The sequence below is a fragment of the Homalodisca vitripennis genome, chromosome X, assembly GCF_021130785.1.
Source record: "Homalodisca vitripennis isolate AUS2020 chromosome X, UT_GWSS_2.1, whole genome shotgun sequence".
NCBI lineage: Eukaryota > Metazoa > Arthropoda > Insecta > Hemiptera > Cicadellidae > Homalodisca > Homalodisca vitripennis.
Genome location: NC_060215.1, coordinates 106,424,859 through 106,442,331, shown reverse-complemented (window position 1 = coordinate 106,442,331; position 17,473 = coordinate 106,424,859). Strand labels below are relative to the sequence as shown.

Sequence of the window (17,473 nt, the reverse complement as noted above, 5' to 3'; positions counted from 1 at the left end):
AGAGAACACTATGTGTTGCCTACAAGGAGGCGTTTCACAAATTCTCAATTTTCTTGGTAACGGAACATTTGCGACCCCATGTGTACTGGACAAAAATGTTTGTATGCACTTATATGAGAATAACTCGGGTATATGTTTGATTGGTTTGCATTTTGTTATTCATAACAAGAATGTGTTAAGTATAAATTTGTGTATTCAACTTGTGAGTGTGTATGTGATAAATAACATTTTCGTAGATATGCTGCTTTATGAAGTGCTATTGTTTCATGTATTTTCATTTCTTAATTTACAATTGGAAAACCAAGGCCATTTAAATTACCCTGGCAAGTGAAGTAAATTATTTGATTAATATTAAGTAATCTTAGAGTCAATCAAACGTTAACTTAGTTGATTTATAAGTCACAGTACAAGTTTGTAACTGGTTCATTTGAATTTTAGCGGTCTAAGTGCCTTTTGCCCTATGATGAAATCATGGTTTTTTTCAGTGATGACCTGACCCTTCAGATCGCTGAGTACCTCAGAGAGAATCCGTGGATGTGGAAACTGGGCTCAATAGCTGTTTGTATCGGTGTCATCGCCTCCGTCATCTTGAGGCTTAACGCTGGCCAAGTTGCCCAGAAGAAAAAGTCTGCAAAGAAGGACAAATCAGAAAAATCTGATAAAACGAAAAAGGCGAAATAATATCTGATTCTAGTTGTGATAAAACATTTACCAAACATAGGACTGATACAGTAATTATTTCTGTAGACAATATTTTGTGTCGTTTTCTACTTTTCTACTGTCCTATGTTCAGATTTTTATCGATGACAATAAATTGTCATTTGTAAAGTGTCTTAATGAAAAATTTGTTATAATGCAACATTTAAAGTCAATTTTTTTCTTAACAGTGTTACAAGTGCAATATTAACATAACGCAGATTAAGTATATTCGTTTGGTTCATAATAATATATTTATGTAACTGTGTTATGTGCTTTGTTTTACTCAGACTCCTAATTTTCATTGTAAAAGTTTAATTCTTCATAATACTGTGGGTTTTGGTGTTTATTTTCTAGTTTCTCCTTTGTGTTATTAATTTAACTATTATACTAAAGTGCTTAGTAAGTACTTTATTCTCAACGGATGTATTTTGTGATAAAACATTTTAATATACAAAGTTTGTTATCAGAATTTAAACACTTAGTAAAATGATAGTTGGTTATTATTGTTTGAGACTGACAGAAATGCACAAGATGTCATTTATGTTTTTACCTAAGAGAAATTTTCTGAGGCTTTTGGTAGGTTCTTAAAAATATCAAATTAAGAGTTATCTCTTCCTATTTACATACAAAACTGTAATAATTACAGTATTATTTAAGCATTCCTTAAAATTTTACACAAGAATATGTGCATTAATTGTGTGCTCATATTTTAAATCATAAAGCTAGTTTTTAAAATGTAATATATTTGTAAATGTCATGTAAAATCTGTAATCTAGGGAGAATGTTTGGATTGTAAATTTGTTACATTTCCATAATGTTACTCTTGTTTACTATTTAATAGTTACCCAGAAGGTTTGTAACTTTGATTTACACACCATTTGAATGTGTAACAGAATGAGTGTGTGGGATAAGAGGATATAACTTTCATTAAAACATAAACTCACTTTGTTGAATTCACATGAAAACGATGAATCAGATATAGAACTAAAAATGTATAAAATTGATTTTTCAATGTGTCAGCCAAGTCAATACTAATTGTTCTGAAGTACAAAAAATTGTTGTATTGTAAACCTTTAAATGCTATATTGTATTAACACCTTCTATGCGGGTCTATATTGAGTGGTCATGACTACTTGAAACGAGCATGTTACACTAGCTTACTGTAGTCAAGGTGTTATAAGAAAAATCAGCAAAGCCCTGTACATTTACCTGAATGAAATATTTTCAGTGTTAATTTTTTCTGTTTTGTTTTGTTTAGAATGTTACAATATATTAATGCTTTACTATTGTTCTCGCGCCACAGCAGTAGACAGAGACAAGGCTAACGATGTCTTGAAGGACAGGTTCACTGTATTATGTAATTCAAGACTGTCCTTACATCCGTGAAAGTGTATACAGAATCTTGAAACTGTTGGAGATTCTCACTTGAAACTAACAGTGATTCGTGGCTTGTTTTGTGTTAACTACTTGTACTGTTAACTACGAGAGAGAGAGTTTTAAGAAGAAATTTGCTTTAATGAGAAACCTAAAAAGACTGCAAAACCGAACTGCTTCGAGAATTGAAAAACCACTAACTGTGCGCATTGGGGATTCTGGGTTATTTTTATTGCTTTCTAGTGGGGTTTTCTTGCTCTCACACCAAACATGCAGAGTGCAGCATCTCAGAGTGACTTGTATGAGAATCTTTTTAAGCAAAATAAAGGATAGTTGGTATTACAAAGTGAACAGAGTTGGTATAAAAGCACATCATAGGGAGTGTATAAACCTTTTTCTTTTAAGTTGTGGCCTATTGCCAAATACTCTCAGAGGGTTTATTATGCATCCTGGAAGTATGAACTAAAGCCCTAGCAGTGTATCAGCAGTTCTACAAAAAGCTTAAAGAAATCGATCAGATGTTTCTAAGGAAACTTTGACATCCTTGTCCAAAGTGCAGGGTTTAAGCTGTGATCGCATTTGTCACATTTTGCGAAACGAGCAGAGAAAATGCGACACTGTTAAGAAAAGCAAACTTGCAACGAAAGCGAGAAAGAACTAACTGTGAAAAAGTATATAGCACTTTAAAAATCAGTTTACAGCATTAAAATATTGTTTTTCAATGATATTATAAGATCATACATTTTGTCATCACATTTAATTTCATGTATATAAAATATTAGACACTGTGCGGCACCACCGGTCGGCAAACTGTCTGGTTGGAAGACGCTTGCCTACTCTCAGATCAAAAGTATAGATACCCGAGTTTGAACGTTAACCACAAATTAACTAATACAGCTAAAATTATGGGATTTACATTAAACTTAAGCTTTTTTATTTCTAGGTCTAGACGTATAAAGCAAATTATTAACAATCAAATTTTGTGTCTGTAAGAATGGAAAAAGGTACTGGTTTTGGCACTTTACTACTAAACTGCAATTTTGAAAGTTAAATTATTCATTGTTAAACTTTCCATTGGAGGCCTGGAGCTCTTATGAAAAAAGCTAATGGGAAATGGTCTAATATATTAAAACAATAGTTTATTACGGCTTCTTCTTGCACTTAAGAGCGCGAGTAGACCGCACATGATCGTCACAACATCGCCCTCAACATTCTGAATGTTTGCACGTGCCAACGAGCATGCGCCGGCCAAAAAAAATTAACAACATCCATTTAACTAAGTTAAAGTGGTGTTAAAAACTATAGTTTTAAATTGTGTTTACAAAAATGAATTGCCTTTAAAAAAGTATTGACTATAAGGTCAATAATGTGACCAATGCCGAGTTTTTTAATCAAACCCAGTGTTAAGAATATAAATTTTAATGATTTACAAACAACTGGTTCGACAACAACTTTTATCCATATAATTCAAAAAGTCTAAAATTATATACTCTTAGTTAGTACTCTTGTACATGTCTTGTATAACACTTTGCTCTTAATAGGATTATAAGTTTTTCTGGTTATGAATGTTCAAAATTGTAATTTGGTTGAAAAGCACCAAAAGAGGCACCATTTTTCGTTCTTATATACGTAAAAACTTAAATTTAGTGTTTTTAAAACAATTTGATTTATGTCTAGACGCAAAAATAAATAAGCTAGATTTTAATTTAACTCCAGTAATTTTCACTTAACTAACTAGTTAGTTAGTTTGCGGTCAACATTCAAACTAGGTTATCTGTAATTTTTTATGCGAGAGTAGTATCCAACGAGTGGCCATGCTTGTTCCTATGACAGTGGTGCTGATGCGCCATGGCTGACTTATACGAACAAAAACCAACATTGTACACTTCTAAACGTCTTGTCTTGTAGTAAAAGAGTCTGCAAGCAATACTGGAGATTTGAGGTTATGTTATAGTCAAATTTTATTTTGAAACATCAGACATTCATAAAAGGTTAAGCATCCACTCTAAGCAATTTGTTAATTATATCTAATGAAGGTAGTAATAAAAATAAACCCATTTCAAACGAGTTTTAAACATTAGTGTTTAAAAAATAAAGAAGGCTACAGCTTGAATGATGTTGCCTTGATGATGAGCCTAATTATTTTTTTTTTTAAGATTAGTTGATGTTAAAAGTAACTTTTTATAAAAAATAATCATACAATTTACATATATATATATATATATATATATATATATATATATATATATATATAAATATATGTAAATATTTGTTCTGGAGGCTAAAGTATTATAGAACTTCAGACTGTTTTTCGATAAGTATTATTGTAATCTCCCGTAGAATACCAATGCTGTTAATAAGTGGTGTGAATATTTTTGTTATAATGTCTGAAGGGCTTGTCACATTTTTGCTAAGAAAATTTTCATCTCAAACGAAGTGTCCCTGCAGAAGTGTAGAAGATGAAGGATAATAATAATAATAATAAATTCGTTTATTTGTCGTAAAACATGTTACATGCATTGACAAAGTCTAATTCAGCTACAGACTAAGTAGCATTGTCTCTAAATAATATTTAATAAGTATAATACATAAATATTATATATATATAACAATATATAATATTGTTCTACTACTCTGAGGGATTTTTCGAATGAATGTTTTGTGATCAGAGATAATTTGCAGAACGTAATAATGGGATTTTCAACTTCATTAATTTTTTAGTGTAATAACAAATAGTTGAATTAAACTTCATGCTTGTCTTAAAAATAATTATCAGTTTCATCAACATTATCCATTGTTTTTTTAGATAAAAAAAAAATGTTTGTAAACTGTTTCTTGTATTGTAACATTTTTTTAATTAAAAAGAATCAACTGACCATTCGCTACATTTATTCATTATTGCATGTTTATTTTGAAACAGCGTATGTAACCTCTAATCCTGTTCCATATTGTTAAAGTTTATATTTTTTGAAATTGTTTTAATTAAATCAATTATTTTTATTCATGCAAAGTATTAAATTTACACAAACATTCAGCTATAACACACCAACAATATTCAATTTTATACTATTTGTTGGATTATACGTTTGGATTAAATGTATAAACATAAATGTTCTTTCACATTAACCTTGAAATAATGTATAATTTAAATCTTAGATTTTATTAAGGTGTATTAAATTTTAAATGACGTTAACTAATTGTTTTTAATTTTGTCGGGAATCTTCCAACATTGCGAAATTCCCACTACAAAGCTATGTTTTGGAGCTGTTCTGTGTAACTATTTCACCATCTGTACTGTTATTAGCGAGTGTCAATGTAGTTAGCGAATATCGTGATAAATTGCAGGGTTTTTCACTTCGCTTGGATTTCTAAAATAATTACTAACATTAGTGGTCTCTATTTAATAAACCAATGTTGTTTTGCAAAGTCTGTTTGCGTCAGCAAATATGGTGTTTGTATTAGTCTCATTTTATAGCACAACATGAAAAAAGTCAAAAAAAGATTGTACTTTATTTTGTGATTTACCAGAAGGGTAGGTAGATGTAAATCCTCTTATAGTTTAAATTTTTTGACTTGGTTTCAATAAATGTCATTGAAACAAAAAAATTGGTCAATAATTTGTTGTGTTCTTAAAAAGTGGATAAAGTGTAAATATAACTGTAATAGCATATCCAGTTTCGATTGTAACAACCAGAACTACAGAAAAATATAATGTAAATAATTACGCATTTCTCGCATAAGCAATTACGCTTAATTTTATTCAGAGTAATCTAGGATGGAATATACAAATAAATGGATTGCAAAATGTTAATGAATTTTGATGTCTTTGTTGGCTGAGAAATGTGTACTTGAAAACCTTTGCGATTTTGAGTCAAGCTCCAGTTTACCTTCCCTTACGCATCTGAAATCTGATGCTGTCACAGACTTGACTCCTGAAATCTGGAGTCATGTTTTGAAGGATCAAAAAATAGTGGGTGACTAAGAAGCTGAAACCTACTCTTTGCAACATTTCGACATCAGATTTCGACATGCTGTATGTAAAAGGAAGGTGAACTGGAGCTAAACTCAACATTAGCATTGAATTAACCCTTCCCACCATAGCTCGTAATGTGTGATAAAGTATTGTTATATAAATTCAAATTAAATTCAACACAGAGAAAAATTATTGTTTTTTATTGTGTCTTAACAAGGCCTAAAAGGAAAATATTTACTATGGTCAGTTTTAGTGTTCAGGCATGTGCAAATAACTGCAATCTGTTCAATCCTTCACTTGGTTAATGGTGATTTAGAACAGGCAAGTGAAGCTTTTGCTTACTTTATGACAGCTTATACACATAAAAAATGTATTTATTTAAATTGATTTAAGGATCTTTCATATAGTTTGTGTTTGTTGTTAAATTTATTTTATAAATGTTAACAAGTAAGGTTTTTGTCAGTATGAGGTGCTTAAAAATATTAATAAATTTGTTAACTTCTAAAACTAGTGGTTTCTTTACCTGATTATTAATAAGTTTGTTTTTGCAACTGTAACCTCCAATGTGGTGGTGTTACGCTTTATAGTTTGTAACTATCTAACTATGAGCTATCATTTTCTCTATAAACACAAAATTCAGTGTGACCTGTTCAGTTTACATTCAATTCATTATTATAGTACAGCATCCCCTGCTGTGTAAAATGGAGTTTTAAGTTGATGTCCTCAGTAAAAATACCAGGAGTTCTTAAAAATGCAGCAATATTTTTGGGTTTAATTCTTGATCAAAAGTCAAAAGATTCTTTATTCATAAACTGTACAAATAATACAGAGAATAGTGTCATGAGCATCATTTGCGTACAGCATACTATAAAATACAAATATAAAATATGCTCACATACACAAACATCTACCTAAACATTTTTTGTTTTTAAAAAATTAACAAATTCTTCGACATTGTATCCACAAACATCACATAAAATAGATCTAATTTCATTTTTAAAATGTTTTACATTGAGCATTTAACATTGTATGGTAGCATATTATAAAGCCTCAGACCAAATCCACAAAAACTGTTTATAGTTGTTTGAAAATTGCACTGATTTACTCTAAGGAAATTGTTTTGTCTGGTAAAATGACTATGAATAGAATTATTTGTAGGAATTGTATCTAAATTAGTTTTGATATATAATAAACAGTCTAAAATGTATAGAGAAATAATAGTTAAAATACAAAGTTGCTTAAACAATGGCTTACAGTGCGTCCTACTACTGACATTAAACATTACTCTAACTGCTCTCTTCTGTAATAAAAATAGTCTTCTTACATTACCAAAATGCCCCCACACAATAATTCCGTAAGATAAATGACTTTGAATATGGGCAAAGTAAACAGCTTTCAACACATCTACGCTTACAAAAGATTTAAGTTTTCTAAGCATAAAATAAAAATACTTTTGGAAACCTTTTTACATAGAGTTTCAACATGAATGTTCCACTTAACATTAGATTGCACGAACAGGCCTAAAAACTTAACACTGTCCTCATTTCTTGTTTTAAAGCTGAATTCAATACTCTGAGTTTTGTCATTATTCAAACATAGTGAGTTGGCAGCTGTCCAATCTTCGATTATGGAGTTAGAAGTCAGAAGGAGGTGATTAGCTACACTAGAATATTTACAATTAATTTGAATAGCTAAATCATCAGCATACATGTAGGCACTTACATAATCATTTGTAAAGGCTGATGATAGACCATTGATGTAAATTATAAACATGGTAGGCCCCAAAATTGAGCCCTGCGGGACCCCTAGCTGTACAGGTAAATAAGAAGAAAAATTATTATTATAGTAGACTGACTGATGCCTTTCTGATAGGTAAGATCTAATTAAGTTGAAATTAGATTTATCGAAGGCCTTCGACATGTCATAGAAATTACCTAAAACCTTATTTTTTACATCTAGGCCATTCATACAATTTTTCATAAATTTAACAATAGCATTACATGTGTCTCTATTAGGCCTAAATCCAAACTGATCATCAGAAAATAGCTTATGTTTTTCAAAATAGCCACCTATCTTTTCTATTCAACAATAATTCAAACACTTTTCCAATAACAGGTATTATGGACACTGGTTGATAGTTACAATAATCAGTTTTTACACCTTTTTTAAACAAAGGAACTACTTTTGATAACTTCAAATGTAAAGGGAACACTGAGTTATCAATACATTGATTAAACAAATAGGCCATAACCTCTGCAATATACGGTGCAGCAAGTTTTAATATTTGTGAATTAAGACAATAAACATCTAAACTAACACTATTACTAAGAGAGAGGATGGCACTATATACCTCATCTACACTTACATTACCAACAGAAAAAACATCACAGCCTTGGTTATGATTTAACTTATTAAGATAGTATGTAACATCATGATGAGACCCAGGTATATTCTGTACAATAGATTCAACATTATTTAAAAAGAAATAATTGAACTCATCACATTTTAATCCAAGTTTCTGTGTATCACATATAGGCCTTTCATTCGTACTCATGCCATCTTTAATAACAGACCATATGGCTTTAGGTTTATTATTGGCCTGATTAACTCTATTGCAATAATATGCTTTTTTAGCCGATGAAATTTCATGTCTGTAAATTATTCTTAGTTGTTAATACGATTCTCTATAGCGTGCTTGACCAGTGTCTTTAAACAGGTTGTAGATAGTAAGGCAAAGTTCTTTGAGATCAGAAAGATTCTGGGTATACCACCTAGGCCTCAGAGGCTTATTCATTTTATTACTCACAAACTTAGTTGGAAAAACCATGTCTACAATGTTCAAAAATACACTAAATAAATATTCAAACTTGTCATTTACTGTACCCAGAGTATACAGAGCAAACCAGTTTATTTTTCTAAGTAAGGTTGTAAAATATAGAACATTAATTTCGTCAATAGGTCTTGATAAGTGAGAGCGCTTACAAGTATTTAACTGTATATTATCTTTGGTGTTTAGTTGTGTTTGTAAAATAACCGAATAATGATCTGATACAACCGTTGGCTCAACACATGGAGACACTATCCTGTCTTGGTGAATTGTGGTGGCAATATTATCAATGCAGGTACCCATATTACCAAATAGACTAGGTCTGGTAACATCCGCCACAGTATACACTAAGTTAAAACTCATTAACAGGTTTAACAAATATAGATCAATTAACACTATCAACCTGTTATGAAGTCACCACATAGCATAACAGACGCATTAGACTTATTTCTAAGACATACAACATTCAATACATTAAACAAACATTCAATAAACATATCAAAATTATTACTATCAGGTACACAGTAAACCTCCAAACAAATAACATTGACTTCATGAATGAGGACTGCAGCAACCTCACAAACATGGGAAATCGAAAGTTCAACAAGATACAGGAGTTCATCAAATTTCAACTCCTCCGCAATATAAATAGCAGTACCACCTCTAGGCCTACCTGAAGATGGTCTACCGTAGACACTTACCAGTTTAAAACCAGACAACACCACATTATGTAGGTCGTCTCGAGTAAGCCAGTGTTCACAGACACCAACAACAGCAAAGGAATATTAAACTTTCTCAGTATTAAACTAATTTCATCGGTCTTGTCCACGATTCCTTGTACGTTCCAGTGCATAATTGAAAAATGGGATATGCCTGATATTAAATCTAAGTCAACACTTAACTTGGGATTTGCACGTTGATCAAGTTGTTAAAAAATAACCTCCAGTTTATTTGCAATATTTGCTCAATTAATACTTTAAGACTCTTTATTTTGCTAATATAGACTCTTCAATTGTGTTTGGCTTATGCATTTATGGAGCTACATCCAAATTTAATTTAAATAGGATACTAATACTACAAAAAAGATTATTTGTATTATTTTGGACCTTGATTGGAATGATACAGTCAAAAATAAATTTTCTAGTTTGGGTATCATGACAGTTTATAGTCATTATATGTACCAAGCTATTCTCTACACTAATCAATTAATGAAAGCTAACAAACTACCTTTATTAGGAAGCAATCACTGTTATAATACTAGACAAAAGGGCAATATAGCAACTGAATCCCATTAATTGGAACTTTTTAAAAAGAAAAGAAATTGGTGCAAAATATTTAAAAAAATATTCCTACATATACAAAGAATGAAAAGCTAAAAAATTGAAATATTCTCTAAAAGATTACTTTATTAACAAAACTTTATATAATTTTGAAGAGTTTGAGACATAGCTGTGTATTGTTAATGAGATTTTAAGTATTGTAAAATAGGGTTTTATTGGATTTGTTTTTGCTGCGTTGTTTGGAGTAAGAACATATTAGTCAATACGCAGTTATAGTATAATCCTTAGTCGTAATATATCATTGATATTTTGTTGTAAATGATTGACACCATCAATTTACTTTTTATGTAATAACATGAATAAAGATATTTCAATTCAATTCAATATAAGTTAAGTAGTGTACTAAGTGTCACTTGCTTATTGCACAATTTCGGAACCAACAGGTTTTGTGATTGCTGGAGTGCATAGCTGATATTCTCTGCTGATTTACCAGTGCTGATAATCATGTGAATTTTCCACCAGGTTCAAAGTTAACCAGCATGCTGGTATTTACTCGTGCACTGGTAGCTTTAAGGGGAGTCGGATGACTTTTTGGGAAAAATTTTTTTTTTTTTTAGTTTTTGCGTGTTTCTTATTATTTGGACTTTTAAGTTTCATTTGACACCAAAGTTATTAAGTTCTGACATCTAGAACAGTTTTTATTGGCATTTTTATAAATGCGCGCACTTAACTTTTAGTGGGGTCGGTCGGCAGTCACCAGCTGTTTGAACAAACTTATGGTACAACATTATACATTATAATATATACAGCTTTTTGTAAACTATGAGCAAAATGGAGTCATTTGTAAATGGAGTCCATAAAACCAATTTTCAGAGACTTATGCCAAACAAGTCTCCTATCTAAATGTTTACATGGGGGCACTTAAAACCCGTGCGAATCACTGAACAGCATTATCTGGTCAAGGCTCCCCAAAACTACATTTATAATGAAAACCACTTTAGAATTTGGAGCTTATGATGCTGTAGCTTGTTATAACGATGGAAACATTGCTAAGTGTAGAATTTTGAGTAAGCTAAACATTAGACCAGGGAGAAACTGTGTGAAAGTGATGACGTGATTGGACAATACTAGGATTTGGAAAGCCGATAAAGCAATAGAAGACATAGAGAAAAAGTGTCGTCGGGAATTGACCTCAGCTAAAAGGAAACTAGAGGACCATTATGAATAGCAGGAAGACCCTGACAACCCTGCATATGGAGCTGGAATGCACTAGGGTGATTTATTGTCATATGATAACCTGCGTTTTGACTTTAAATGCGTTTTCCGGAAAACGGTGTTTTTTTACACAAATGTACCTTTATCTCCTAAACCAAAAAAGATAATGCCCTACTTTTTTTTGTTTTGATTGCCATATATAAATACAGATTTAAGGCACAGGAAATTACATTTATTATTTTCAGTTCCAAGTTACATACGTTCAAACAGTAACTTTTTTAAATTTTTTATGCTAAAATATAAAAATTAAAAAAAAAATACTTAAATATTATGATACCTTAATATGCTGTGCCTTAAATGTACAACAATATATGCATAATAAAATAAAAAAAGGTTTAAGTTTTTATCTGTAACGGTTTCTTAGAAAATGGTACATAAAGTAGTACTATTTAACATGGGAAAGATAGGGTAATCCGACTCCCCTTAAGCAGGTTTGATATTGCCAGCACAGAAGATGCAGGAAAAGGTCACATGATCAAATCAGCCCCTCACGCATCTTCTGAATGAAACGAAACATTCCTGTTGCTTGTACTTGTGGTAGTAGTGTCGCAGTGTTATGTTTAAATCATTTGGTATTAGATTTGAAATGGAATGTAGATCTTGTAATAAGGATATTGAACATTAAAAAACAATGTTATCCTTATTTGTGAGCCATTCCCATGAGGAAGATAAAAGAGATGCCAGAGACGTAACTAAGAAAATGTTAGTTTTGCATCTTGGATCCAAAGATTTTGGCACCGTTGATAAAGACCAACTTAAAAATAAAATTAGGTATTTGAAAGACTCATAGGGAGTAGAAATAAATAGTTCCCTTGTTGGAGACAGCAAGTCAACTGGCCACACTTACGCTTATAACTTCTAAATTAAGGTAGTAACATATAGTTAGTTTTCATAAATTTTAGGGTTACATCTTCATAGGCTATTAATTCCATAATCAATTTGAAATGCATCAATTTTGTTTCATCACACTTATATTATAAAACAAAATTTTCTCTATCCTGGTCTTAATTACAGCATAATTATTATTTACATGGTCAAAGAACAATTTATCTGTGAGCTCACGCTTAATACTTGACAGTAAGTGATTTAAGTCTATCTGCAGTTGTGGTTGACCTTAGTCGGATATTTTATTAGTGAGAACTTACTGAGTGCTCTCTCTCTCTCTCTCTCTCTCTCTCACTCTCTCTCTCTTCTCTCTCTCTCTCTCTCTCTCTCTCTCCCTCCCTCCCTCCCTGCCTCTCTCCCTCCCTCCCTCCCATTTGTTAAATCACTACCCATTGTAAACATCTTTATTTTGTTGTAGAAGATGAAATCGTTGAAGCTATATGTCATTAGAAGTTGACATACTCTCTCGTGTGGGTAGACCGGACCGAGACTAAGTCTTCACACCGGACTAAGTCGCTTCACAGCGGACGGGGATCGGCTCCGAGTCGTATGTCCGATATCACAACCCTTATTGTTCATCTGTACTTGTTTCGCAGTGGCCAGAGGTACTAATCTTCCCCTCTCCCACTTATGTCACTCGGCAGCACAACGGGACGGGTCCAGCCCACCTGCTTTTAGAAATACGTGCATATATTTTGGCCATGTCAGATGACCACAGCACGGGAGCAGGCCCTTTCAGTAAACTGCCTGCGTGGGGTTAGCTACTAGTCAACTGGTTCTTGTCTCTGTCTTGGCTTCGGATGAACCTAGCCGACCATAGTTTCATATCGAGCCGTCATGCAACCGCAATAGTAAATCAAACAATAAAAAGTGTTTTTGGCTATAGTAATGTTATTTTAATGTTATAAACTTATTTTCAATTGTAAACCCACGATATCCATAACTAATTTTCTTTTAATATCAACCGAGTCGGATCCCTTTGGAACCTGGGTACAGGTCATTTGGATCTGGCCCCCCTTAGTGGTCCTTGGGTTCACCGGGGTATAAAGCTGTCCATTGACTAGAAAGTTAATCTGGGTTTATCATTATTGAGTTTAATTTGGTCAAGAAGTTTTGACTTGGCAAAGATTTATAATATTACTAGGTAGTTAGTTGGTTGCAAGATTGTGTATATTCTGTATTGCACGTTCGAAAAGGATTTTTGAGACAAAAAAAGGTATAAAATTTTCAACTGACTAACTCGACTGGACGAATGACCAAATCTTCAAGTAGCAACGAGGTCCAAAATAAAGAACCACTTTCAGTTATATGAAGTTTTGTTTACAAGGTATAAGGGGGTACATTTTATAAGGGGTATTTCAAAAGGCTCTCAAACTGTGATAAATAGTACTTATGGTTAAACTAAATTCAGTGTAGTCATCAATGTAGTTCTAAAATATATTTTTCATTAGTTTTATACATTACACAGTTTTCAACATTTTGTATAGTAAAGTCTTATAATAGTAATGTACACAACTATCACGTTAAATACTCCACAACGCATCTCTTTGAAGTCTGAGGTACATACAAAGACTAATTCGAGTGTTACTAACGCAAATTTCGAGCGCTGATGCTAATATAACTTAGTTTAGTAAACTACAGCAATAGTTTGACTCGGTAATTATCTAATATTATTATGTAGAATACATCTAGGGATCTAATTCGAATGTCTCTACAGCTGTAACTATTGCCAGAGATTATACTGGTATTCATAAAGAGACAATCCTTACTTGGATACATTTTTAGAGTATACAATAAACTCAGGGATGAGTAGAACTCATTTACTGATCATTTACATGATATATTATTTATCACGAAAAGAAATTATAAGAAATAATTGGTAGGCAATTATTATAGTATAAGTGCTGCTATCTTCAGATTGATTTTAGCATATCCCCAGGGCTTGATTAGTGAGGGTAGCCAATGGTAAGGCAGAAACGAATCACGTGACCTCTCCTTGTAGTTCTGTGGATGGTTGTTCGTGATAAGTTGTGTGAAGGTATGACCTGTCATTTGTGATAGTTTAGTGACTAAATTGGTTGTTGTTCCTTCAAATAACTTAACGTAAGTATATATTCTTTATTATTTTAATATGGACTAACCATAATTATTATTTAGATGTGAAATGAAGATCTTGTGGTTGGTTAAACTTCGTGCCAGATATGGTCTGAAGGGAAGATCGCCATTTTCTTTGCAGTGTTACCATGGCTATAAGTTAATTTTCTGTTAAAATATCAATGTCAGTAGTATCCAAAATTCTGAATTTTAGTGAATACAATCATAGTGACTTAGAATGCTAATTGAAAGCTTATTAACAGTTGGATGAAACAACTGTCTTGTACTCGTACAGAATAGCACAGCAGCTGCCAGGCACAAAATGGATCCCATTATATTGCCAACGATTGACAAGTCTTTACATACAATCCTAGCTTATGCAACACCGAATCCAGTTTAAAAGACTATTCTAAAGTGCAATATGTTAACGGTAAATCTAAATCCATTTAACCTGATTTAACGTTATGCTAGGTAGCTTCATTTAACATTTCTTATTTCATTGTTCTGAAAGGGATTAAGCCTAGGCCATTTATTACTCATAGTTGCACAAGTATAAATTTATAGATTCTAAGGTTAAATTTTTGTTGTTCGCTCAGATTTATGATTTAACCAAGTTAATATTGCATCATATTAGGTACGAAGTGTAGACCTTTGATATTATTCGCACAGTGACAAAGGTCTGTTGGGTCTAGTAGTAGGCCCTATAATTTTTTAAACATTAGAAGTGTTCATGTTTTTCAATTCAATGTAATTATAGATTACCTTTTAAAGTGGTTGTACTACCTATTTTTATTAAGGCCTAGGTGACCAATCATAATACATTCGATCTCTTATACAACCCTATTCATGAAAATGAAGTTAGGAATATGTTAAATGTAGTAGTCTGAAATGTTATGTTAATAGCTAGCTGAGGTTTCCCATTTAGTATTAAGAGCCACAAAGCAATAACCAGCGTAATACAATAACTCAAAAGTAAGATTAACTATAGAAATGGCATGTGCTCTATACGCGGCGTGGAAGTGACATATTGTGTAGCATTTACGTACTTTCATATTACATACTTTTAATGGGGCAAATATCCATTTTCAGTAAAATTCATATGCTTACAAAGAGTCGCTGAATCAAACTTCCTATAATATTGAGGTTTTTTACATTTATTTTATTTTTAAGTTCCTCTATTACTCTTGTATCAGCTGATGGCTGTAACAGCTGTCGGAGACATCATTGTATTTTTTGCTTGATTATTATTTTCTTATTTTGATTAAAATGATTACTCCCGGATTAATTTCATTGAAATAAGTTAGCCTATTACTTTAATAATAGTTTTGAATGTACTTTACATGAAAAGTTTTTAAATGACAACCCTTTTAGAACCAGCAGATGATCTATCACATTGCACGCACTCGTTTGTTTAGTGAAAAGGACAACCTTTCACTTGCTTTTCGTAATTTTTATCTTTCCATAATTTGACGGTATATGTTATATTGTTTGTCGAAAATAAATAAATATGTATATAGATGCCTTATGTCCGATATCATTCATTATAGTCACTTCTCATACACAAGCCTAATAACTTGTGTTGATTATGGCAAAATATTCGAACAGGTGTTTGTCTTCAAGTTCGCCCTTGTTTCTTAGTTGACAAACACCGTTAACTTTGTAGTACTTGTCATTCTTGGTAATTGTATGCAAACATTGTGAATGACAAGTGAATTATACGCAATTACACCAATTTTGCTGTAGAGTTTGTTATTATAATGTTGTTACTTTTTTGTAATGTTTATAGTGTAAGACAGGAGTCTGCAACATTTTAAAATCAATTGTCACTAAAATATTTGTTTGAGCTTGAGGGCCGCATAAAAAATAAAATTCATGTTAAAAAATAGTCTTAAGCTATATACTGACTAGAAATGACTGACTAAATAAAGAAAGAAAATTTAATTTTTTTTGTGATTGATTAATTTAATATATTGGCAGGTTTCCTTTGCTTTCCATAAAAAACATTGATTGAATATTGGAGTTTGGAAACTCCCTAATATATTTCCACACATTAGCGAATGAACGTTAAAAAAATAAGTAACATCTCCATACTCCAAATTTATCTCAGCCAAGAAGTTTTAAAACTGTATATGTTTGAGATCTATTATTCTGGCACACAAAGGTTGTTGGTGCACTACGCAATCATAATGCATCAAATCATCATCTCACTTATATATATCTGAATGAAATCAACGCCTCTATTTTTTCCATCCATTGAAAGACAACTATCAGTATTTATCCTGATTCAGTTTTGAGATCAAGATTAAATTTATCCAGCTCTTTTATAACAGTTTGAAAAAAAGTAAAAGCTCTGTGCAGTTCCTTAATCAGATAAAAAATCGGTTATTTACACATGATAATTTTATAATCTTTCAGATAGCCTACAATATGACACACACATATTGGAAAGCATCTAAATATATGTAAATATATGCATTTATATTTTTAATGTAAATAACACATTATCTTCAAATGTTATAATTTCTTGTTAAAATGTTGAAAAAAAAAAGAATCTAAATATATCTTAATATTTATTTTAAAAATTGTGATTCAGTTAAAGTGGTTCAAAATACATGTTTTAGGCCTTGTCATTTTTACAATACCAAACCTATTTTTCACTGATAAAGAAATTAACACTAAAATTTTCAAAAAATTGTTGGTAAATAAAGTATTAATTTGACGAAAACACATATACATTTGTATAAAACATAAATTGACATATAATGTTAACAAATAATAATAAGCTACATAAACAATATTTTCTGAATTTAATCTATAATTCTGTCTAAATGTTTGTATTTTATTTGTTTCTTTGAACACTTCTTGAAGTAATGTATAAATAGGAATACTGGGATAGGTAATTATTTAATACTTATTAGTAATTATTGGGTCAATTTCAATTTGATTCATATTTCAATATGATGATCAGGCAGTCCTTAGAAGGTAGAAAGTATGAAAATTAAGGGCTGGAAAGCCATCGTTGACGTTGTCAAGAGATAAATAGGTTCAGAGTCCACACGTATCGCT

The 17,473-nt window shown here is 31.5% G+C and overlaps 2 protein-coding genes across 2 annotated transcripts in view; both read left to right on the top strand.

Annotated features, from left to right (window-relative positions):
* The window catches only part of LOC124369547 (thioredoxin domain-containing protein), a 39,618-nt gene extending 33,065 nt beyond the window's left edge, over positions 1 to 6,553 (top strand). The window contains exon 5 of the mRNA XM_046827574.1: positions 486 to 6,553. Coding sequence (XP_046683530.1) covers positions 486 to 681 — 196 coding nt within the window. The 3' untranslated portion in view covers positions 682 to 6,553. The remainder of the gene's footprint in view (positions 1 to 485) is intronic.
* Positions 6,554 to 14,267: 7,714 nt separating this feature from the next.
* LOC124369785 (AN1-type zinc finger protein 6-like) overlaps positions 14,268 to 17,473 on the top strand; it is a 100,185-nt gene continuing 96,979 nt past the window's right edge. Inside the window, exon 1 of the mRNA XM_046827878.1 lies at positions 14,268 to 14,416. The gene's annotated coding sequence lies outside the window, so the exon portion shown is untranslated. The remainder of the gene's footprint in view (positions 14,417 to 17,473) is intronic.